This window comes from Podarcis gaigeae, assembly GCF_964106915.1.
Source record: "Podarcis gaigeae genome assembly, chromosome: 11".
In the NCBI taxonomy this organism is placed as follows: Eukaryota; Metazoa; Chordata; class Lepidosauria; order Squamata; family Lacertidae; genus Podarcis; species Podarcis gaigeae.
The window spans coordinates 31088971-31115651 of record NC_139687.1 but is presented as its reverse complement, the minus strand read 5'-3'; the positions used below and the strand labels follow the sequence as shown (position 1 = coordinate 31115651).

General features: G+C 39.5%; 1 protein-coding gene across 29 annotated transcripts in view; it reads right to left on the bottom strand.

Annotated features, from left to right (window-relative positions):
- Positions 1-26681, bottom strand: part of MEF2C (myocyte enhancer factor 2C) — a 161530-nt gene that overhangs the window by 95881 nt on the left and 38968 nt on the right. For 16 of the 29 annotated variants that reach the window (XM_083703247.1, XM_083703264.1, XM_083703253.1 and 13 more), the window contains one exon: positions 2903-3099. In XM_083703247.1, the coding sequence (XP_083559373.1) occupies positions 2903-2956 (54 nt within the window). In that variant the 5' untranslated portion in view covers positions 2957-3099. Of the gene's footprint in view, positions 1-2902; positions 3100-5044; positions 5380-26681 lie in introns of those variants that run through there. The other 13 variants (XM_083703259.1, XM_083703248.1, XM_083703254.1 and 10 more) reach the window with 4 other exon arrangements.

Below are 26681 nucleotides of genomic sequence, written 5' to 3'. Positions count from 1 at the left end.
ATCCTGACACCTTCCAGGTCAGGATTTCACTCTCTCTCTCTCTACTAAATCATTGAAATCTAGAGCACATTCAGTTAGCCATTATGGATGCAAAGTTCAAGCCTCGTTGATTTCAAGAGAAGAAACAAGTCTTTCTGAAATTCACCATGGAAGTGACCAGGACTTTGAAAATGCTTAGCTTTGAATGAATCGTGTCATCTGTATAGTCTTTTCACAGTAAGTGAAGAGTGACATGGCGCAGTTGTAGAACATCTCTTTTGCATGCGGAAGGCCCCAGATTCAACTCCTAGCATCTCCAGATATGACTGGGAATGTCCCTTCTCTGAAAACCTGCCATTCAGTTAGGTGGGTGAATTTGGTCTGAGGATGCTTCCTATGCTGAGGACGTAGCCATTTCCCCTTCCCCTTATGCTTGCAATCCTTCCCAGTGCTCTTCTTCATAAAGAATGTGAAACTTTCCTTTATAGTGCCCAAAGAGTAAGCTTATATTGTAGTTCATTTCAAGACTTCTAACTGTATCTTACTGTCTACAGTCTACAGCTCAAACACGTAGATCCTAAAACTGTACAATCTAAAATGAGCAGCTGTGGGTTTGATCCTGAGGAAGTAAGTTAAAATGAAACAAGCTAGTCATGACTAAAGGCTCATCCATCGGTCCGAGAGGTTTTCCACTTGCCCTGTGCTTTCTAGGCACAAGTCAGAAGAATTCTCTGTTTGCTCCACCACTTTCCCCAGGAGAACCAGCTCTTTACCGCTGAACCGGGGCAAATGTCAGTTCATGGAAAACCTGATTGACGTTTGCTCAGATTCAGAGGCAAGTAGCATGCTTCCCCAGGGAAAAGTGGCAGGGCAAGCGAAAGTGGGGACAAGCCCTTAGCCCCATTGATTTTAATGGGACTAAAGGGTGGTTAACTTAGTTTTGTGCAATACCTTGCGCAAATCTAACTGCCTTGGAAAGCCAATTCCATAGACAAAAATCATGCCCAAACCCATTGATTCAATATGAATGAGTTAAATGATTGTGCTAAACCTTGGCGGAAAGGTGATTAACAGTTCCATGGACCTCCATATTCTGGGAAGTAAGAGTGTTCTATTTCTTGATAAAGTAACACTTGAATAAAATAATAGCTTCCGAACTATTGTCCATATTTTAAATAGATAGTACAAATCAAAATAAGCTCCTTTTTGCCAAATATTAATCCCCTCAACAATTAATTTAATTTAATTTAGGCATTTTATTTTTTTTACACAAACTGGCAATATACTCATGGACAAAACAACTGATGTCTAAATGCTTAATGCTGCTCACTATTCCATTTTTAATTTAAATTCTAAGCTATAAACAATTAAAGCAAATATGGTGGTTTGGTATTGACAGACTTATTGCTTTCTGGCTTGGCCCAGGGCAACAAGTAACCTACAGGGAAAACTCAGAATGCATCAATCATAAATATTATCATTGTTTGCTTTATTTGAAACTTGATTTTCTGCCACAAAGAGGGCAAGTTATGCCTGCACTGCAGCGTTTTAAATTTCATACAAGGCTTGCTTGAAAATTAGAACAATAAATTATTTCTATGTTGGGTTCTTTCTACAAGGGGCACGTGGCTCATCAGCTAGCGGAGGGCCATGCACACAAGCTGGCTTCCAGCTACACAAGTTGCCCTTGTTGGATTGAAATCTAAGAACACAACAAGGTGAAACGTGCAAGGAGCCCCAGCACAGATAGCTGGGATGTGGGACTCTACACATGGCTTCCAGTGAGAACTCTGCATACAGAGCTCAGCACACAGCTGGCACAGATTGGATGTGCATCGAAATGTACACAGACATCAGCACTGCGCAGAGCAGATGGGAGGATGTCTTCTCATCAGTTTTATAATAAAAAGGGGAATGTGCATCCCTCGGGGATAATTCATATAGCTATTACCTGCCTGTCGCTGGTAGTCAGCAACACCTTGTTACCCACAGTTTTCTCTGGATCAGAGCCTTTTAAAGCCTTAACATTCAAGTATGAGTGTGTTTTACGGTGACATCTGCACTGTTAAAGAACGGTTTAACATGCAGTTATCATGACCTATCCTATAATATTGTGGGAAGGTTTGGATAGAGTAAAAATAATCATAACACACATGCACAAACCACTTCGTGAATAGGTAAGAAGCTACAATGTTATTTACTTGTTTGCTTGTCTCGCTTTTCTTCTTCTTGATGTTGTTGTTGTTATTTCTGTACTTTTCTTGCTCTGTACATTGGATTGTCTAAGCAAACACCTTTCTACTATAAGGTTGACTCTGCTTTAAAACGGAAGTAACAAACTTTTCTTAAAGTCTTAATTCAATTTTATGGTTGCCATATAGGTGTCAGATTTATTGGTAGTATTTCAGGACTGAAATTCTGCCTGCAAATTTTATAACTAAAAACCCTAGTCCATGACAGATTTTTGACAGGGGGGGATACAAAGAAAAATAATAAAATTTGCTTGATCAGGTCCACAACATACCCCCTTGAGCTTTTCTGGTTTATAAAATAAATATTGACATTGCAATTGGCAACAGTCTCAATCTAAGCAAAGTTAGTTTTGGAATTATAGTAGTTTGCAATTGATAGAAAGGAGCTGATCTTACACAACAATTCAGGTGTCACAGTGATATATCCTCAGCAGAAGGATCTTGTATTATATTAAAACTAGAGAGTGTTTTTTAAAGTGTATAACTTGCAACAATATGCATAAAAATATTGAAGCTTCACAGACAATAGCATGTGAATATTACTGTAAATGTCAGATATATGATGCAGATGTGATGTTTTCGAGCCCTTTAAAAAATTAACCCCAAAGCACAGATCTGACTTATGCCATGAAGTGACTATGAAGTGCAAAGAGGATTATTTTGCAACCTACCTGCCTGTTACGTTCATCCATAATCCTTGTGATCTGAATCTTTTTTCTCCCCATAGTCCCCGTTTTTCTTCTCTCGTTCGTTCCTACACTCGTGTATTTTCTTCTTATCTTTCCTTCCTCTTTCCTGTTTCCTCAAACCAAGAATCCTTCTTCAGCACTTACGCGATTCAATTCACAGACCCCTGCATCCGTTCCTGCTAAGTACACAAAAGAAATGAAGTGTTAGGGAGTTATTTGGACATAATCTTTATAGAACGATGCTACTATGATATCTTACCAACTGGCTTAAGTGTGGTTTTGAATGCAGAACTGCTAAATAAGCAATAAAGTCAGAAATGATTAGGCATTATTATTAGTAGTAATTGTGCTAAACTGGATTTTTGTTTTGTTTTGTTCAATCCTACAGACAGTTATTCAGAAGTAAGAGATGCTCTTTCAATGGGGAACATATATCTTAGGCTCTGGATATAAGCGCTGAAGAAAGCTTTTAAGACATCACTAAAACAATTAAAGTGCATGCACTCATACTTCTCATAGATGCAAATTTTCTCTATTCTGCAAGACTTCCTTGGAAATATGAAAAATTACCTAAATCAGGGAGTTAATGAACCTTTCCATACCTGTGCAAGCTAAGTAATCAAGCTAATTCACTTTTGAAGGAAAACAGAAGAGGTGATAATGTTTCTTATTATGCAAACTAGGCTAGACCATTATTAAAGTACTATTTGATATATGAGAAATGTCAGCCAAATCTAAATCCTTTAACCTTATATTCCATTTTTAAAAGAAAGAGAATGACTGCAGATGAAATAGTTCAAGAGAAAAATACCCCTTTAGCTCTATCTTATTGAAAAGTGAGGTTTTTTTACAGACTAAATATATTTGTATATATTTCCACCTACAATAAGTGTAATAATTGGTGCAGTTGTTAATATAATCCACGCATCTACCATTCCTTCACACATAAGGGCAAAAACTAATCACATCATAAAGAGTCATAACTGCAAAAGAAAGCTCATAAACACATGACAATGTGTTCCTAATATTCTTCCACACAAAAAATAAACCAGAGGATTCATTCAAAACTGTTGCAAAATATTACATAAAAAGCAAATCAAAAGCTGAAAAAATAAGCAAAAGTTCACAAGCGGAAGATATATGACAGTTATGTGGATAAAATCAAATATCTCCCTGTAGCACATTGCAAACATTAATGTTTATTATGTATGTCTACTGAGACTGCAATCCTATACACACTCATCCAAGTGTAGCTCCCATTTAACTCAATAGGACTCACTACTGAATAGACACACATAGGCTAAAATGCAAATTTTAGCACACATAGAGAGAAATTGAAAATTGCATTTATATTTATTAGTGCCTAATTCTCCCCAACACACACCACCGTGTTCCAATAAAATGATTTCTTAATTCACAAGAATGTTAAAATATGATAGTGCAATCTGAACTTTAGGCTGGCTTTCCAATAGCCAACCTGTTAAATTATCCCCAAAGGTACAGTATGTAACTTTATTCTGAAGCTGAAAATTCTGGCCTGAAAATTCAGATCGGAAAAGCTGATCTTTACTCAAATTTTCAGTTTAGTGCTCATTTTGTTTCCGTCAGTTTATTTTACAGCTATTCTGTGTTCTGGCCTCTTAAGAAAAAAAAATTAGAAGGCTATTACTCAGTCACAAACTCCAAATCTTATACACCGTAAGTTAGTTTTTACACTGTACCACTAAGTCTTAAGGAATCCAGTGCTGGTATCATTACTTTACAGTATAGCAGAGAAACGAAACTATCAACTCACATCATTTCTGCAGTTTTAGGCATTTAAAATAGTTAATGAACTCACTTTTATGCAGTCTGAGTTGACAAAACAACCCTAACTGCTTTCATTACTCTTGAAACACAGAAAGAGTGCATACGCTCAATTGTAGTAGATTCTTTTTCTTTTTTTAAAGTATTTTAAATACAATCTAAGCATGTTTTGGAAAAGCTGCATTCTCTGACATTTGCTGGTGACTAGGACAACAAGTCCATTTTGAATGTTTTTCAACTTCTCTCAGCTGGACTGCTTCCTTGGGAGTTTCTCTCCCCCCCCCACCGCATCTCTCCAACCCCAACAGTCAAGCTTACCTCTGATATAAAAAGCCAGGTAATTCCCATGTACGTGCAGGAAGTCTAACAGGCTTTCTCCACAACAGTAAGCCAATAGACTAATCCACAGCAAATGCATATGGAACAATTTCCCTTCCTTTCATTCACGTGGAGCCCGAGGCACTATCGGCTTACAGTCCTATGCCTGCCTAAGCTGTCGCTTTGTTGAGGGTGGAAGGTCAGAGTGGACAGATTAGAGAAGTGGTGACACGGGGTTAGCCAAGAGGAGCACTGCTTTACGGATTGAGCTGCTGGAGCCGAATGAGAAAGAGGAGGGGGGCAGGGGAGAGATCACAAAATGCTGACACTCTCGTCTGTTAGGACAAGGATGCAGAGCCCCTGGTGAAGTAACAACGTGGTGAGTCCCTCCCACACAACTAGCAGTTCCACATTTCATACTGAGCTTTCAGCAGAAGAAGAAGAAGAAGAAGAAGAAGAAGAAGAAGAAGAAGAAGAAGAAGAAGAAGAAGAAGAAGCAGCAGCAGCAGCAGCAGCAGCAGCTTATAAACAGCCCGGTGTCAGGAACGTTAAGCATTCCACAACTACATAAAAATATTCTCCAAATAGTTCCATAAACACTTCTTGGACTTAGCAGACGTAAATCTAGGGCAAGCTCACTGGGTACATCGAAAGAACTCCAAATGTACATCATTGTAAGTTATGAGATGAATTTGAATCATTGTTCCCATTCGCAGCAACAATCTGTTGACAAGTGGTGAGGCGGGAGATTGAGGTGGGGAAAAGAAGCCTGTATGGCTTAAAAAGGAAGCATTGAGTCCAATTATTATGTTGTTGTTTCTCATATATATATAGGCTGAGGAACAAGAAACAATGTGTCAACTGTTTTAATCCATATATACATGCTTATGCGGGTATGTAAGCCCACACCACACAGAAATACTGCAGTTCTATAGCTAGGGAAGTTGCAGTTTGGTGCTACTGTTTTGACTAAAAAATCATTGTTAGGATTCCCACACACACTATCCAGCTTAATGTCAAAACCATACTATTTTGTCTTTTTCATGATTTCTCTCTTTAACATGCATTATTTTATTAACACCACACACAAACACGCACATGCATTTTTGCAAAACTGCATGAATAGAGGATCCATCTTAATTTATACATACGGGCAAGACTCCCAACCATACAGCAAAATACCGTACATAGAAATGCAATTAAAATACATCATGGGATGAACAAAAACACCATAAACCTTAAAATATTTTTAAAGATCTGTGCCAAGAGTGAAGGAGATCCAGAATTCCTTACCCCCTGCCCTTGGAACTTGGAAAAGATGCTTTGAGTTGCAGAGGGCATTATCTCGTACACTACGTACACTACAAGTGTTAGAAAAATTGCAGTGCTTCATAAACCCTCAGACTGCATTTAAAAATAAAAAAGTGCACTAGGCAAAACTAGCTATATGGCAAGTTAAAATTATTCCAGAAGCCCTGTCAAAATAGTGTCCACATTAAATAAACCTTCCAGGCTAATGACAGTTATATGTAAACAAATGCATCTTTTAAAAAAATGTCGATGTTTCATTATTCAGATATTAACATTCTTCAAAATCACAGCCTTCAGCATTTTCCCCCTTTTGGAAACCCAGATACTTTTGTAAAGATAAAATAAAATCAGACTGTTTACTAAAAAGAGGAACTTCAGTTTGGCAGGCTTCTGTTCGCTCTATGATTGCCAAAGGCACAGATAGTTGAGGGAAGAGTGATTTGAGTTCCAGTGGGCAGATGCAGCACTGCAGACAGCCATTCTTCACTCCCTCTCTCACACATTTTCTCCCTTTCTCTCCTTCTCTCTCCCTCCCGCTCACTAACACAGAAGAATCTTGACAGAATAGCAGGAAACACGCACTGAGTGGTCAGGGAAGGAGATGATGTCAGCAACCACGAACAATAAAAGGTGTAAAGGTGCTTCCTTCCTTAAACTGTTCCAGAAGTGCAAAATGGGAACCAAAACTCTTTACTTCCTTCTGCGAACAGAACTTTTTGAATCTGCTCGGCTGCATAACACCCCAGACAGAGGTCCCTTTCAACAAGTCACCCAAGGGGCAAGAAGCAGCAGCAAAACGGAGGACTCTCAATACATCCAATTTATAAACAAAGTGGTAGCCAGAGGGAAAACTTATTTAATGGTGATGGAAGCTTTGTTAGAAAATGCAAAAAGTGTCCCATAAATAGCAGCCCCCACCCATTTTGCCTGGCTGTACATATTCTTACATTCAAATGTAACGGTTCTTACATTTGAAACGAAAACAAAAGAACCCTCAAGCTTGTGTCATGGGCAGAGAGTGACAGCGCAATCCTATAGATAGGTCTACTCAGAAGTAATTCCCACTAGGACTTACTCCCAAGTGTGAATAGGACTGCAATACTCCCAAGTGTGAATAGGACTGCAATCCTATGCCCAGGCCCCAAGTAAACTTGCCTCTGAGTAAACATCTATCAGATTGCCCTGTAAATAAAAATAAAAATCTGTTCTGTTTTCAAAGATGAACAAGGGGGCTTGCTTCCATTCCTTCAAAAAGCACAGCCTGTACATTTGACACTAAGAGAGAAAGCCCAACTGATGCCAGAAAGAGAGCAGCAATATGAAAACGGGCACAGAAAAGTCTAGTTAATATTAAACAAAGAAAGCTTCAAGTGTTTTGCCTTATAGGACCATGAACGACCGCAGGTCATGGCGCAGCCCAACATTGAAGAGCTGCAGATGCGTAACAGAGTGTTTGTATATCTGTGCTGAGTATCCTAAATTCATGCTAATCTATGGTTTGATGTGGGCCATAACACATATTGTTACACGTATATTCTGTCCATCCTATTCCTGTTGATTTTGAAATAAAACCCCACAGTTTCCAATGCAACCTACTCCCTAGTAATAAGAATGTATAAGATCATAGCCTTCACCTCAAAATAACACTTTGTGAGATAAATCAGGCTGAATGAGACAGAGATTTGCTCAAAGCCACCAAGAGTTTTACACACAGCTAAGTAGGAATCTGAACCTGGAATACTTAAAGCCAGTCCAGCCAGCACCACCAATGAGAGATTATTATGGGACATGATCTGTATGTTGCCGTTGAATATATAGAGGCTGGCATGGGTCAGTACAGACATTGCCAAATCCATTTCCCCTGGCACCAATCACACAAGGATATAACCAGAATCTGGCCCTTTTAAAACAACTTTTTCATTATACAGTTATACACTAGATGTCATTACTGCTGCACTAGATCTGTAACACACGAACAGCGTGCTCCACTATATGCAGTAATCTAATTTGGGCAGAAAGCCATTATTTTTAAAAGAAATAAATAAAGTGAATCTGAGTCATCTGAAGATTTCAAACATCTGTCTCAAACATTCCAGTTCAGAAATTTAACATAACCTACATTTATGTGTTTTGATCTTATGACTGCTCTGCCACATTAAAAGATGTGCAAGGGATTTCATTCAAATCTGCTAAATTCATCTCAGGAGAGCATGCATTTTACAACAGGAAGTTTAGCACAAACACTGAAGTCATACAGAAGCTGTAACCTTGCCTACAAGCATAAACTCAGTTTGCCCCAGATGATTTGCTGCTTGCGGCAAAAAAATCAAGATGCCTCCCTTCTCCCATTCCAAGTACAAAAACTGATCAAAGTGGCAATAACTGAATTCTACTTCAAAGCTGATGATGGGACCCTGTTTTCCAGTGCAACTGAAGGCAGCAGGCTATCTTAGAGAGCGCAGGACAAACCATGTGTCACAGACACACAATATTGTTCTCAAACTGTTCACCATCCCACAATTTCAGCCAGCTGAGGCACCCACCTCCCTTGGCTAATAGTAGGACCAGCCCTGAGTATAAACTACAAATTTGGGTTAGACTTTGGTGGGCAAGTACTTATTTGATTTTATCTACAGCATCCAATGACACTCTAAATATTAAATGATGAAGATAATGATTTCAACTTGTTATAAAGCTTTTGCGTGTGTTTGCTTTTATAGATTCTTCTATGGATTACAGATGAGATTTATTACATAGTAAAACTGTATTCCTTCTGACAAAGAACTATTTCATCTTTCCGTATTGCATTGCCAAAAGACATAAATTTATTCATTTATAGAAATTATTTTATAAACAAAATAGTGTGTCTGATCACCAGTAAGGACAAACACTGATGTAGGCTGCTAGCAAAAGAGACACGGATCTGATTATGTCCTGAATAATCAAAGCCTGAAATTACTCTAGAGTTTCACAGCAGGCTCATCTTCCAGGGTTGTTCCTTGCATGGAGAAGCAATTGTAACAGAAAGGCTCCAAAATAAGAAGGAAAACTCTTATTCTAAACCTCCACTGCCTTATGGGATGCCTTTGGGAGAAGAAAAGGCTAAGGAGCAAACTCTACACAAATCTGGAGTCCCTAAGATGGTTGGATGGCTCCTTGTACACCTACTTTCAACAACTCTTGCAGCCAAGCTGTTGCCAAACTTATTGCTCGGCTTTCCTTTGGTCCACATTAGTGAGGCCAAGGGGGGGGGGCTTGCCATATGGGCAGCCCAGGACCTCCATACACATGGCCTAGACTTCTGCTCTGCAGAGGTCACTTCAATGCTGCAAACACAGGCATTTGATTTCACCCACAGAGGCAGACTCTATTGTCTCTCAAGACAGATATGAACAACCATGCAGAGACACTTATAGGAGTGTACATAGAAACAGGTGATACTTTGACATTGCCCATGACTGCAGATGGATGGATGTATAGTTTGGCAGAGTTTCTCCTTGAAGGTCAGTATCAATTTGACACAAAAATACAAACACACTTCATTTACATAGGTGAAATATTGCTGCCATGCTGATTTTTTATTTTTTATTTTAGCTTTCAGTAACCAAATACCCGTTCACTTAACAATCTCTGTTTCAGTGGGGGAAAGACTTTCTTTTTCCACTTCAGGATTATTGTCAATATTTTTCATTTTATTATTGTCATAATGAGTAAGCCGGAAAAAAATAAACAAAATCAATTGGAAGGTACATTAGCTAATCTTTCTCATGGCCTTCAATGTGCATTATGTTTTCTCAGAAATGGCTCTTTGTAACCTGTTAGTATACGGAGTGACAAAAGGATATTAAAAGCTGCAACCTGTGAGAAAGGGAAAAAAATCACCATTCACTAACACGGATGGGAGCCACACCCAGTTGCAGTGGAACACTTTCCAGTGTGAGAACTTTCGAGATCCAGCAAAATTCTGCATCCATTTCCACCCTACTCCTCTCTGCCCCATGGAGCTACACAGAGAATGAAATAGTAGAGGGTAGCAACTACAGCTGCAATCCTAAGCCTACTTAGTGGGAGTATATTCTACTAAAATAAGAATGAAAAAGGATTGATGCAGGAGCAGGTCAAAGATCTATATAGTCCAGATTCTGTTCCCTACCGAAAGCCCCAAGGAAGGACACAAGGGCAATAGACCCAGGTGTTTTTTTCACCCAGAACTCACTGGAACTCAGTTCTGGCACCTCTCAGATGGGCGCTATTGCCATTATGAGAGAACAAAGGAGGCTTTCATGGTGAATTCTGGCACTGAGTTCTAGAAAAATAGCACTCCTTCTTGTTCTCCAGCAGCTCGTATTCACAGGCATCCTGCTGCTCTTCCTGGAAGCAGCCTATGACCACTATGACTAGTAGCCACAGAGAGCTTTGTCTTCCATGTGCTTGTCTAATTCCCCAATTGAGGCTTACTTCTGGATAAATTTGCATAGGAACTGCGCACTTCACAGACAAAGCAGGGCAAAATGGGTATCCTCTACATTTTTTGAGTGTGGATCAGGTTGGACATTCCCCACTGAACTTGGACTGCTGTTTACACCTGTGCTAATTCTTTTTGATGTAGCATTCACACAAACAATGTACATGTGAGCTCACACTACCCTTCAGGTCTGACAGCTTCTACACTTAGATGGAGTCCACCAAAGTTTCTGCAGATGAGAACAGCGAGTTTCCACAGCCCCAAGGTTAGAGGGACCAATGAAGGAATATAACAGGAAGACTTTCTATTGGCACAAATTGACTAGTCATTATTAAGCACATCACACAGGTACATATTTATAGAATGAACATTAGTATAAAAAGGTATAATATTTCATTCTGCTGTGGCCAGAAAACATAGAAGATGCCATCATGACAAAACATTGAACACTTCAATTTTTGCAATGCAATTCTATGCATATCTACACAGAAAGAAAAATCATATTTAGTAAAATGGGTTAATCCCAGGTAAAGTTGCAGCCAGCCCCATTTTACTTTGTGGTAAATGTGTGCTATAAATGATTAATTTCCAGAAAATTTCCAAGTTAACATACATGCAAAACAATGGATCTAAGCGAGCAAACAAAATAAATACAGAAATAAATGGCTTTGGAAGCTAGTCTTGAAATGTAGCATATTAATAAATATTGATAAATAACATTTACCAAACTGAAATAAAGGTATTTGATAATTCTGTCATATATGGCCCACATATGGCTTATAGTAGATTCATCAATTGTCTGTATCTTTCCTCTTTCTTACAGTAGGCTAATCAACCTAATTAAAGCTTTGTTCATTTGAAACCTTGAATGACAATTTGCTTAACTCCATCCCACTGTGGTATTTTTATAAAGAGAATTAAATCTGATCTTCTGACAGCAATTATTAAATGATCCCAACTGGCCCCAATTAAGATTCATGGCTCACAGGGTCTTGAAATCCAATAAAGTGACGAATCCTCTCACTTGTACATCTCTCTTTACTTTGGTCTATTTTCTTAATGCCAATTAAGCTCCTCTGATCAAGTGCAATTGAAGGCTATTGTGAGTCCTAATTCATGATACAACATATCAATTTGTAGCTCAGACATACCCAAGTAATGGGCGAGGTCTTCTGCAAACATTCCCTCTGTTCTAGTGAACCTATTATAATAAAGTGACTGTGTGTGTGTGTGTATGAGAAAGAGAGGCTGACTGATTTGTGCTTTACAATCATGCTTTCAAAATGATGTAAATGGATAAATACCTGAGAAGAGCCAACATACCAAATTGTGTTTGAGTTTACTGGCACCCCTTATTTTTGATACTTTCTTTCTCTTGATATCATTTCCTATTTTAAATTTAGTTTTGTGAATAGAAGTCCTAAACTGTATTTTTTAAAAAAGAAAGGAGAAAAGAAGGATCTATATTTTAGTGGAAGGCTATTGTGTTGTAATAACTTCATAGAATCATAGAATCATAGAGTTGGAAGAGACTACAAGGGCCATCGAGTCCAACCCCCTGCCAAGCAGGAAACACCACCAGAGCACTCCTGACATATGGTTGTCAAGCCTCTGCTTAAAGACCTCCAAAGAAGGAGACTCCACCACACTCCTTGGCAGCAAATTCCACTGTCGAACAGCTCTTACTGTCAGGAAGTTCTTCCTAATGTTTAGGTGGAATCTAAACTTGTTCCAGTTATTTCAAGGAGACTAAAGCATAATTTACGTAATCTGGATCTAACCCATTATTTATGTTTCATAAACTATTCTAAATGATATCTTACTCTTCCCACAACCAGAAGCGGCTTACCAGGTGGAGCTAGCTTCCCAGCTGGTGTGTTGCTCTTGCTGAATGGAAGGGAGAGAGGATGGGGGGAGTTGGCAGGGCAGTCAGTGCAGTGCAAGCACACCAGCTGGAGTGCTAAATTGGCTCTAGGGTGTCTAGACTGTGCCAACCTACCCACCCGCTCCCAGTAAACAACAGTGCGAGAGCTCCATCCTGCCTGGTGAACCACTTCTGGCCATGACTGTGACTTATAAGAGCTGCAGCCCATGCAAAAGGAAAGTGGGGTGTGTGTGAGGGGGTGAGTCCTGTTTTGCAAGCAGAAATGCTTGCAGTGATGGAACATGTTAGTTGGACACCACCCCACATTTGGAATCTGTAACCATTGGAATTGTCAGCTTCTGAACTGGTTCCTGCTTCTATGTCTTTAGCAACGATTTGTAGGAATTAGCAGGCAATCATACTTATCGCCATACCCTTCCTGCTCATTTCTGGAGATCAAATGTCTGTTCACACCAGGGTATAATAGCTATTATTATTATTATTATTATTATTATTATTATTATTATTATTAAATAGCATAGCAGCTATTCATGATTAGCAACCCTCTGTTTGTTTGGGGGCAAAACTAGCTGAAGACTGGAACAAATTATTTATTCTTTGTGGGACACGCGAATTAAAGACACATGGAAAGTGCACTTGGAAGGGATGATGGGAACACATCTTTAATTTTCTGCCCTAATTTTTTCACACATGTTCATGTACAAAGATTTGGAGGGACATAACTGTGCCTCATTTGAAATGCAGGTAGCCTCAGGATTTGGAGCTCCTTGATTGGGAAGTCTCCAGGGAAATGAATGAATGAAAACCATTCTCCAGAGACTTAAAAGTAGTTTCTAGACACATATGGCTCATCTTAATCTAAACTGCTAACACCTGCCTGGGAATCTATCCTCCATCTTCTGCTTTGAAGAACAAACAGCAGAGATTTATCTCTAGTCATTTTCTGGAGGCCAAAGCACAGCCACATGGCCTTGTGCTACAATTATTGTGATATAAATTATACCCTTCTTTGTTCATTTAAACTGCTAATGTTAAAGGAGGCTATCACTGTTCTTCCTTGGGTTATAGCCATGCCATGAGACTGGATCCCCAGAATAAAAATGACATTTTTTTGATATTATCTTATTTTAATTAGCATAGAGCATGTTTAAGGCCACTAACATCTTGTCTTCACCCCATGTAGACACATGCTGTCATGATGGAAATCAACCACCCCATTGTTCAGAGGAAAAGAAGATTACAACCCTGTGGGGGTTTTTTACACAGTGGTACATACAGACATCAGATCCTGTGCTTCCTAGTCCTAGTGTATATGTGTATGTTTAGTGGTGGGATGAGGAGTTTTCAAGGTACACATAACTTTTCATCAGACAGATATGGAACAGGGGGTTTGGTTCATCTTCATGTTGCTAATCCAAATATTAAGGAATACTTCAGAGAGTGATTTATTTCCAACATTTTGTTCTTCTGCAGAAGCAGACCATGAAAGATACTACCCCTACATATGTTGTATTCCTCTTAAAAACATGACTTCTTACATTTCCATATACATATCTTCAGTATGACAGTCACTACAGACAGTGCAGCTGTCAACGATAACACATAAAGTACATTGCCATATTTTTAATCAATGGCTCATTAAAGATAGGAGAATTATTCAAACAGTCTCATCAAGATGCGACATTAAAAATGGCAGCTGAAAGAATATCTGCTATATTTCTTTACAACGATTAATACTGCTGGGTAGGTGGGGAAAGTGTTTTCTATATGATGTTCCCCATGTTGCAGGAATAATATAGTCAAACACAATGGCTTTCAGAACTGAAGGAAATAACAAAGGACCAGATAGTGCAAAACAGACTTTCATCTAGTGATAGAAAAAGTACAAGGTTGCAAAGAAAAACGTCTCTCTTTTCTTTCTTTTTTTCACTGTGAAGATCCACTCCACTCAAGTGTCTTTTGAGACTAGCATGTTTTCACAATGAAATAAAAAAAGAGATACATTTTCCTTTGCAAACGTATGCTTTTTCTACCACTGCGTTTTATTCTGAGTTTAAACCAATGGTTCATCTAGCTAAGGATTGTTAACCAATCTTCAAGGTCATAGGCAATAAAATATAGCAAAACCATTCTTACTTAGCTACTGCTTAAGTAGAAATAATGGATGTCCAACTAGGAGTCTTATACACAATCCACAATTATTGTATGCTTGTATTTTTATTTTATTTAAAAAGAAGAAGATTCATATATTCCCTTGCCACCCAAAGTGGCTCAAAATCAATTTTAAAAAATAGTTCAGCATCACATGATCAAAAGAACTTCTGCAACAATTAAAAACAAATAGAGTATTTCAAATAATTATTTGCTTAGCCAAGTTATCAACTGCCTAAAGATCTTAAAAGAGAGGCAAAAACATAAGGTGAGAGTCAGATGGATTTCCTGAGGCAGAGAGCTCCACAAACTGGCACAATTGTAGAGCAGGTCTCTCATATACTAGAACGGGGGACCATCCAATGAATGTTGGAAGACTCAAGACAGACGAAAGACAGTACTTCTTCACATAGCACATACGTAAAGTATGGAATTCTCTCTCAGAATATGTAAACATCATGGCCAGCAATTTGGACGGCTTTATAAGAAGTCAATTTCATGAAGGATAAGGCTGCTGGCTACCAGCTATGAGGATGGTGATGTTCTACCTCCGCTATCTGAGGCATTGAGTTTTTGAATGCCAGTTCCTGGTAATTGCAGGTGGGGATAGTATTGTTGTCCTGTTTATGGGTTTCCTACAGGCCCCGACTGGCCTCTGTGAGGACAAGATGCAAGATGCCAAATGCACCTCAGATAAAGGAGGGGTGAGATGAAGGAGGCATGCTTTCCACGGACACTAACTGAATTCTGAAATGTTAGTCAATTCCTTATTTTGAAAACACATGCCTCAGACACAACCAAAAGAAAGCCTGTGTCTGTCAAGTGATCGTGTAAGAGAGGAGTTTGCTTGTTCTCTCTGGAGGAAGCAAAAGAAGGGAGAACAGCCAGGAGAATCCAAAGGCAATTTATATTTCATGAAGTCAACTTTACAGTATCACAGAATTCATCTGAAGACTTTAGTATCAAATTTACTCTGCTGTAATTTTAGATTTTTCTTTATGAAGAAAGGGAGATATGGAGTCATCATAAAGTTCAGGTTCTCCACAGTATTATTTATTAATTGGATGGATTTGTACCCTGCCTCCCCCTCTGAACTGGAGCACAGGGTGGCTTCACCTGGGAAATCATTAAAACAACCAATTAAATTAGTTCCTAGTTGCAAGGAGAATCTAATAGAGAAGGGACTTCCAAGTTGCATTCTAGATTCTGCTTAAGTTCTTGATGGTGTGTGTCTCTTATTTAACAGTACATCAGTAGACTAAAAGGGAGTCTAACAGTGCAGTATGAAGCATATTTTCTCACAAGTAAATACCATTGATTTCAATATGGGGGGGGGTGGTCCAGTTGTGAGGTATTCCTCCAAGGCATGCAGAAAAATCAGACAACTTCTGAAGCCCCATGCAGTAGTCAGTGAACTGACTCTGACTTCGTGGGTCATAGTTGTCAGGCCTGATACAAATGCATTATTTTTGTATACTTTTTCTGACTGTGTTCTAGTAATAGGAAAAGATGGTAATTTTAGGGCATACTTCTGCTATGAAGGACAAACCCTGTAACAGATTTAGTACACAGAGCAGAAAATATCCAGGGGGGGAGGGGGAGGAATCTCTAGGGAAATCAGACCAACACAAATCTCACCATTACTCAGCACTGCAGTAACATGCAGATGTTTGTAGTGGTTCAAGATGCAAGCAGAGACTGGAAACTTTACATCCTTGACTCCATCATGATTGCAACTGAGCTTCATCAAAGAAAGAGCCCATAATTTGTCAAAGAAAACAACCAATTAACATATGCCAGGGAGGGGGACGCTCCAGAACTGCTAATATATGATAGAAGAGCCAAGACAAATCCAATATTCTGTATTTTAAGAAATAAACATTAGTCTTTTAGTATTTCAACTGATAATGGATACTAGGGTTTAAAAACAGAAGAGAAATTGTAGTCTTTCTTTTTGGAGTTACCACTGGTAGTTAGAACAGTAGCAAGACTTGCTAACACCACAGCTGCTATTTTGTATTAAGGGCATCTGAAAATACAGACCATCCCCTGAGTTAGGGGAGCCTTCAGTGATACATTTTGGCATGTCAAGTGGAAGCACAGTCAGTTCTCATTTTTACACAAATACAAACACATGTGCTTCAGGACTGCAATCCAATATCCAGCTAAACTGTGCACCCTAAAGCTCAGGAGTCCAGATTCCTATACTACTGTGAGATGATGCTAATGTGACCGTCACCAACCTGGTGTCCTCCAGATGTTTCCAATTGCAACTCTCATCATGCCCAACCAGTATGGCCAACAGTCAGGGATTATGGGTACTATAGTCCAAAACATCTGGAGAGCACCAGATTAGGGAAGAATGAGCTAATGTTTTGTTTCTGGTTTAAAATAGTGAATTTTGCCACCTGAATGCAAATTCTACTGAAAACTTACTGGATTTAAGACTAAGAAAGCGTACTTATGGCAGATGTGGGCTGGGAATCCAATCATAGTTAAATATATGACATGATTCACAATGCTCCAAACTGTGTTGACATGACCCATCAAGCACTGATAGTGCTTGTGAATGAGTAGGGCAGTCACAGTAGCTCCTAGCTAGGAACAGAGTGCCATGAGTTTACAGTTCCGATCATGAACTGTTAGAAGTGGTCATTTACAGCTCTGTTGAGAACTGTTGCAAGGCCTAAGGGCCATGAGGCAATCCTGGCATTCCGTAGGCCTAATAGTGATGGGAGCTTATTATTATTATTATTATTATTATGCAAAAGTTTAGTGAATAAATAAACACTATTTACAAAATACCAATTAAATTCATTGGATTCCAAGATGCATCTTCCAAAGAATTAAACTTTGGATAGATTTTGCCCAAGTCAGGTGGGTGGACAGAAGGGAATGTTACAAACCATTAGCATGCACAACAAATCCACAGATCCAAAGAATGACGAGCAGAACAAAAATAGCCACTAGGAAAAGAGTTCACACAAGCAAGGGGGGGGGGGATTCAAACAAGCCCAATGGTTGCCATGAATTTGATTTTGAATTGATTTTAAAATGAATTGATTTTAGAATGTTGTGATACTTTTGTTGTTGTTAGCCGCTCTGAGCCCGGCTTCGGCTGGGGAGGGCAGGATATAAATAAGATATTATTATTATTATTATTATTATTATTATTATTATTATTATTTCCCTTTCCTCATTCAACTCCCAAGTGTGAGGTGTAACAGTCCTTGCATGAGCAGACAACACCTCAATATAGATGCAACCCATTCATCTACCTACATTATATGCATTAATAATGGCTCTAAGTTCATTGTATATACAAACTGTTGTAAGGATAGGGCTATTTCACCCCAAATATTGTGGAACATTAACATTATGCCCTTTGCATCTTTTTAAAATGTGCCATTCTGTTTTGCCATTCTGCCTGTGCATCTGCATGGCTCTGAATGCATGTCTTCTCCTTTCTTCATTCTCTCCATTTTTGGAACAAATCCAAAGGTTTTCAAACTTCTAAGTATGAATATTTATCAGTAAAAACCCAAACTCCTCTTGTTGAAGCCGAACAGCAGAATCTAATTTTATTTACCAATTGCAAAAGTTTTTATTGCAAAAACTTGCAGATGACATCTGTGTCCACCAAGGGAACTAACTCCATGTGTGCCATGAGGAGGAGGGCAAGGTCCAATTTTAATCAAGCAAGTTGATAAGTAAATACATAAAAGAGTGCCCATTATGGAAGAGGTGTTTTCTTCTGCTCAAGTACTTGAACTGTATATCACTTCTATTTATATCGGATGGGCATGTATGAAATTCATTCCCTTGAAGATCATATCATACTGTTATCCCTTCCTATTTCATCAGTCACATATCAGTTCCAGTTCAGCCACACCCTTGTTCCTGCAAATACTTGTGCCCACGCTGTGCCATGAACACTTCTACCAAAGTCAGTAACCTTCTCGGTAATAAAAAGACGTGGAAATGGGAGAAAGTGAGTTGGGGTGCCCATGTGATTAACACTGAAATCCTATGCACACTTACATGGGAGTAAGATTCATTGAACAAAGACAGATTGCACAGTTAGTCGCAGATATCATGGGGTTTGCAGGAAACAGCAAGGATTCTTAGAATCATAGAATTGTAGAGCTGGAAGGGACCACAAGGGTCATCTAGTCCAACCCCCAGAAACGCAGGTATCTTTTGTCCAACATAGGGCTTAAACCCACCACCATGAGATGAAGAGCCTCATGCTCTACTCACTGAGCTATCCGATATGAAGGCTGCAGTGTGCACACCACTGGAGGAATGATATAAAGGATACTCACAAAAATCAACAAATGATGAAGAGAAAGAGAAAAGTGGAGGGATTTATTTGGCACAGAACATAGATATGCAGAATTCAAGAGAAGAACGTGGGAGGGAAGATTAGTTTGGCGAAGTCCGGTCTATAGATTTGTCCATTTAAAGACCTGTCAGCCTTAATTAAAAGGCCTCACATACTACTTAAACTGTGTGACATATGGCCAAACCAGGTTAACGAGAAAGAGACACTTTCTGCCTCCCTGAATCCACATGAGCTCATGACATGATCCAATCAGGTCCAGGGCAGAGCAGTTACTGGGGGTGGGAGGGATTCAATGACAGCTTACACTGTTATAATCCCATTGACTTTAGTGGAACTTACACTGGTGTAATTGGTTGTGCAAATGCCTCTTTAAAATGTTAATTATTCATGCCAGTAACTGTGGTGTGTTCATGTTTGCATAGCAGGCGATGCCATACTCTGGGTCTATGTTCAGTTCTTATTCTGTAATGACAAGATTCATAAGAAACAGAAGCCAGTTTCAGTTCATAACACATTCTTGCTTGGGGAGTAGCAGAAAAGCCTGTGTATGCTTATTAAACCATAGAAATATAGATCAATTAACACAAAGTGCAGAATGAAGAAATTATTTACCATAGACTACACTCTGTAGTACACTCTGACACTCACAGGAAGCAATCGTTCATATATTCCTATTTTGAATGATTTCGTGGAAAATAATTACTACTTTTTAGAAAATGATGTTCCTGATGGCACTTGCAGAATTGCTGGTGGAAGTTGCAAATGAGTTTGCATGGCTGGGTTTCCTCAGCTCATTTTCCACCACAATAAAACATAATCACCCTGCACTTTACCTTGTCGATGTTTTGCACAAACCAAGGCAAATTCAGACAACCTTTTAAACACCTGACATCATAGGATTACTCCATGTGCTCTAACTGACTAATTCAATGTGTAGTCAAATCATAGTTTATGCAAACACATTATATTCTGATAATGTGTGTACAGATGCATGAACTGTGATTTGTCTACGATCTCTATGACAGGTTTCATCTAACTGTGAATGGACAGAGAGGGGAGCAATTTTGGATAAGTTTTCCCTTTCTCCTAGAGCCCCCCACCCACAACACCTCCAGTGATATTCCGAGGGAGCCCAGAGTCCCCTGGGGGAAGGGGGAATCAGCAAAAAAATTCTTTCCCCCTTCCATTCATGGAAGCCTCCACTAGATCAAAGAGCCGTCCGAAAATAACACCACTGGATATAGCCTGTTGTGTTTACTACAGAAGAAGCTTTTCCTTCAAAGGTATTTGGTACAGTAAGTTTTACTTTCTGTTCTGAAATCACAAATTATGGTTACATTCTTAAAGAGGCCAACGGCTACATAGCAAGGAGGAACACATACATCAAAGCAAGACATAAACAGATTAAGAGGAAGCGTAAGTTCGCTGGTTTCAACACAATTCACAGGACAAAAAGTACTAAACTTTTTGTTAACGTTACAAGGCAAGAGAATGAAGAAACACTAAGCTGCATTTTTACAGGCATTACAGCAAACAACCCTATCACATATTGTCAAGGTCCTCTTAATGTTCTAAGAGACTGAGCTATGACTCAAGAGGTCCCTGGTCCAAAACTTGCCTCTGCCATTCTCTCAGACTCCGCATGGAGGTTAACAATACTTAATTAAATAACATTACAGTGTTGTTGGAAGGATTACTATTTACGTGAAGCATTTTGAAGTACCATACCAATGTCAAGTACTATTATTTAAGAATAATTGTGGCTGAATATTAAGCCTGTTATCTCAGTGACAGCTACATTTCAGAAACCTATATACTGAATTGTTATTCCTGGCAGGAACCTTATAAAGCCAACTGACTGAGCCACAAAGTAACAAAAATGCATAGATCTTTGATATGTCTGTTGAAGGTTGATATACATTTGTCTACCGGACTACTGAAAGTGGGGAAAATTATCCAAGTATATGTATGTGACACAGAGAAAGAAATATGGCTGCATTATATTGCAGTGTTGTAGCTATTTCGAATGCAAAGGTATCTATCTTGACCTGCAAAGTCTGAAAGAAAAGCAGTATGATTTTCCAGACTAGTCTGTCCCTTGAATTTTAAACATTCTTGCCCACATTATAAGAAGTAATCATGGCCAAACTAGAAGACAGCTATGCAGACATTATTGGTAGCTCATGAAAGTCCCAACTTCCAGTATGTCGTATGAACGTATGAATACTTTGCTCATTAATCTGATGCAAAGAGAAAAGGAGGTGTAGATGTGGCTTGGGGGGGGGGGGAATCTGTTTTCCTTTTTTCTTCATCCATAAATCAGACGCAGATGTGTGGTATAGCACTGTAAAACCCTAAATAAAACATTGTCATGTGAAAGAGGAGGAGAAAACATCCTTTCTATGGTGTCTAGCAAGACAAAAATAAAATGCAGTTCAGATAAAGAGGAGACCTGATCGCAAACATGTGCCTAGTGCTGTTTACAACCCTTTCAAGGGCAAATCCCCCTCCAAGGCTGAGATGCAACCAACTGTCGCCAATTGCTGACACCGACTTGAACTTTAATGCTTGCTGCCAATGCTAAGATTTTTTTTTCACTCATCTGATCTTATAAGCTTCTAATTGAAACAACTTCATCTTAAAACACTCTCCGATACTACACGGTATCAGACCCAAACCACACTGTTGCTTTCAGAGCCCTGGAACTGCCAAGGTGTTTTAACACAGATGGATAAACACAATGTATTGCTAGCATGCAATGTGTTCGCTGTTCAAGCCACTGTGTAGTGCTTTTCACACTAAAACCCAATGCCTTCCCTCAACCCCACAAGCAGAAATGGCATTAGTCACCCAGCGATATTCTCTGCCAGGTACAACCAAATGAAAATTTCCCGGGATTAAATATGTAGTATTTATAAAGTTTAGCCTTGATATTCCAAGGAAAAGACTGAAATAAGTATTGAAAGTTTATCTTCAATTTTCACAGCTCAAGTAAGATTGCCAGACTCCATTTGGACAAAAGCCTATACACCCGAAATTATGCTTATTATTAATGTATGTTATTGGCTGCAGCTCCACGGGATGGAACAGCTCCCGAACTGCAGCAGCAGAACTTGCCCCAAGCTTGGTGGATGTAAAGGGGTGAGTCACCTGTCCAAAATGGAATCTGGCAACAAAGGAGTGAATCCAACGAGCACTCCTGTAGTTGGAATGCCATTCACTCCAAAAGCTTGATCCAAACTGAAATTAAACAAAATTTGCTAGCATTACATCAATGTTTACTAGTAAAAGTAATAGCAGTGTGCTCTGGAATAAAGCCGCTTCTAAGGCTCCAAGTGATTGCTTTGAAGAACTAGCAGAAGCTGGCAAAAGACCTCATGCCTAGCACAACAAGGGTTCTCCCCACTCTCCTCTCACTGCACACCCCTGGAGTTTCACCCATATCTGCTCTGGAGGCTCAGGAGTATCCCCAGAACAGTGCATGGGGGAAGGAGGGCAGAGATGGTTCTATCTGGCAAGTAGAAACACTTGCAGTGATGTTGCATTAGTGCAACATTCACTTCCACCCTATGTATATTATGTTTGTTACAGTATTACAAAGCAAGTTCTAGCTCCCAATACTATGTAACCTAAATGAAGGAAGCTGTATCCTTCACAGATGCATGCTCATAGAACGAAACATGTTATCAATATGTAATATTGCAAATCTGTCATTTCAGTTTCCTTTTCCCCAAGGAATTGGGACCTTTGATTTTTAAATTGTTCATAAATGATCCACAGTTAGTGGTGAGCAGTGCGGGATACCAGAGTGTTCAGGGTGGTTAAAAAAAAAAAAAGGAATTGTGAGGAACTCCAAAACAATTGCTTGAAACTGAGTGGATGGGCAGCAAAGATGGCAAATAAATTCAGTGTAAACAAGTGTAAAATGATGCAAAAGTATCCTAATTTCACATACATACCAAGTCAAGAGAAGCTGGGGTTGCAGTGGATAGATTGATTTAAGATGCTGACCCAGTGTGCAGCAGTTGTGAAAAAGGTGAATTCTAGCAATCATTCAGAAAGGCACTGAAAATAAAATGGCCAATATAATAATGCCATTCCACAAATCTATGGTGATACCATACTTTGAATACGGGGTACGGTTCTGGTTAAATCACCTTAAAAATTCTATCGTAGAGGTGGGAAAGGTTCATATTTGAAATGCAGTAAGTTGCCCTAAATGTATGTACCACGTTTCATTATGATATCTTTGTCTCTAAGGCACATATCACAGTGCGTTACAGCTTGCATGTTATCCCCGCATCCTCTGAAAATGGGTGCAAGGATCCAGCTGGTATTCCAAGCTGAAGCAAATAGCAGTTGCCCTTAAGGTGTATACTAAATTTCATTCTGATATGTCAATATTCAATGGTGTTACCGCATTACAGACTGGCAAACAGATTTAAACAGAATGATACACCGCTGCGTTAAACTGATGGCCTCACTTCACTCAGCCAATGATCTACAAGCAAAAGGAGAAAACACATCCTGACATTGTCCTCACCAATAAACCTAACATATGTTTTGAATATCTTCTTAAGCGTAACCCTTGAGTAAATATGTTGCTAAGGGCTGCAATTCATTCCCAGTCTCAGCTGCTGATTATGAACCACTCAGTCTGAGATTATGATAGCAGCAGATCCCCTTGATTGGATTATAGCATTAAGGCTCTGTTCTGACTTTTGCATTCATGCACGTGTACTGTGGTGTCTCCCTGGCCCAAAACTGTGTGCAGTCACATGAATGGGTTCACTGCCAAGCATTTGACCACAAAGGAGCACGATGCACATAAAATATACACTACTGCTACTACAGATAGAGAAGAGATTCAATTCAGTTTGTATCTGAGCTTTCGGAAAGACAGCTAGTCTTCAAAATTCATACATATCCAAATTATGCAGTCTTCCAAACAATATTTACAAGAATGAATATAGTAGGGAAAATGGAGCACACAGATAAAGATATTACTGAAAAAGAAATACAAAAATGCATTGCATTAGGGGAAAGTGTTTGCAAAAATGTGTACATTAATCAAAACTGTATATAAAAATGTGTTTATTGGGAGAAATTGACTTCAAAATGTTCATAATGTTCATGGGTGTGTGTTTCTTAAAGCATTAACTGCTGCAAAATGTGGAGAACTGTATTGAAGTGTTTTGGGGGGGGTGGGGTGGGGAGTGAGAAACGAGAGAACCAAAACTGCCAGACCCTTCCATGCCTAATTGCTATCTCCTTTGCACATGCAGGATCAAATAAAATTCTAACTGAAATAGAAGAAACCCCATGGTGCATCTGCAGCAGCATAACCAAATGCCTTTATTTGCCCCGGCTGCAACAAAACATGCCTCTCCCATATTGGTCTCTACAGCAGACACTGCAATCTGTGACCCCTTAAAGGTACACTCCTCCATTGTTTCCCGAGAAAGATGGGGGTCAATAACATCTATACAATATATAAAATGCTCACTTTTGTAAACTTGTGACACTCTTTGATTAAGCTACAGTATATTACGGTAATCTAAAAATCTTCACAGCATCAGGGTCCCAGATTAATGATTATGAATTATTATCCTAAATAAACAATATTGCTTTGGAATTGTTATCATGAGCAGTGCATACAAACTTGTGCTCTCCCTCCAAGCTGCATCCCTTCCCCATGTATTAAATTGATGATATGTAAACTCAAAATATTTATATGTCTCTATTCCCCACATCTGAGCTCTATGGAAGTTCAAGACACCATGCATGAGAAAAGAAACTACAAGGGAAGTAGAAAGCATGATTTTGCCAGTACAGTAGTATCTTGGATTACAAATACCTTGGGTTACAAACAGAAATCGCACGCTGGCAGTGCTGTGGCAGCAGGAGGCTCCATTAGGTAAAGTGGTACTTCAGGTTAAGAACAGTTTCAGGTTAAGAATGGACCTCTGGAACAAATTAAGCATGTAACCAGAGGTACCGCTGTAGTCATCTCTTTACATTTGTACAAAAAAATGAAGAAAAAGATATGCACTAGACTGAAGGGAAAACCTTTTGTACAATAGGCATTAGAAACTGTTCAAAGAACTGTTCGTCCCTATGCAAAGATTACTCATGTGATGCCAACAAGGTCAGACTCAGCTTGGTCATATACTGTAAAGTGCTAGACATCATAAGTCAAAAGCTGTCTTTATTCCCACCCCACCACTGAGCACTGCCATGTTCTTAAATATAACACTGTGAAGTTCAGGTAGGTGAATAAAATTCCAGCATCTTAAAAGAAAGTCAGCTACTTTTCTTCTCACACATGCTTATTAATCTGTGCTGGGGATAAGATATAAAACATTTTAGGATATTGTCAATATATAGGCAATGACCAGCTGATGTGTGACTGTGCATGTGTGGATCATGTCGACCGGGAAGTGGCTGGAAAAGGGAGCAGAACAGGGGGCGGAGCGGAGGCACAACGGGGCATAACAGGACTGTAACCCCCGTGCAAATTGGTCATTGCCTGTATTCAAGATGAGACAGCATGGTGTTGTGCAGGGCTAATAGTTACCAGGATGCCCTCTAGATGTCTGATCTGCAAGTTTCATCAGCTGCTATCAGTATAGATAACAATCAGGGATGATGAGGGCTGCAGTCTGAAACCAACCACGTTGATTACCCCTGGTGCGGTGGTTGGAGTAGAAAAGGGGAGACCCAAATTCCAATTCCTACTCAGCCATGAGGCTCACCTTGGGCTGGTTACCATCTTAGCTTATCTGATTTTGCAGGGTAGCTGTAAGGATAAAATGGGGGAAAGAATAATGTACATGGTCCTGAGCCACCAAGAAAAAAAGCGGGAAATAAACGTTACAAATAAACCTAAGTATGCTTTTTAAAGCATAATTCCAAGTCTTCTCAAGTCTCAGAAGGATATTGATAGCCTACCTAAAAGCCTGTTTGTTTTTGCCATTGATCCTGCTCTCTGCATTCAGAAGGCAAGGTGACAAGGATCCTTGCTGCGTAATCCTATACATGTCCACCCACCCAGGATCAAAAGCAAGCCTGTTGTGTTCTATGGGACTTATTCCCAGGGTAAGTATATATGAAAGGGTCACCTGTGTTGTGCCCAAGTGCCCTCAAAGGCCATTCCTGGTGCCCACTGAGTTCCCCTCTCCCGTTGAAATTATTCTTGAAAGAAGCATTCTATTGTCGCAAGCAGCCTTGGTTGTGTGGTGTGTGCGGTGCCCACAATAGCTTTGGGCCCCCAAGAGCTTTGGGCTCTTGGGCATGGAAGCCTCAGTGACTCATTGTCTCCCTCCTCTCCCCAGACAGAAAGACATCATGTCAGGAATGTGAATCCTGCTATGTCTACCCTGATTACTCAGCAAGAAGAGGGATCCCAAAAGATCCTCCTCTCCCATTAGGTTTATAGGAGGGACACTTCCAGCAAATCTGGGCCCAATTTGGGGCCACA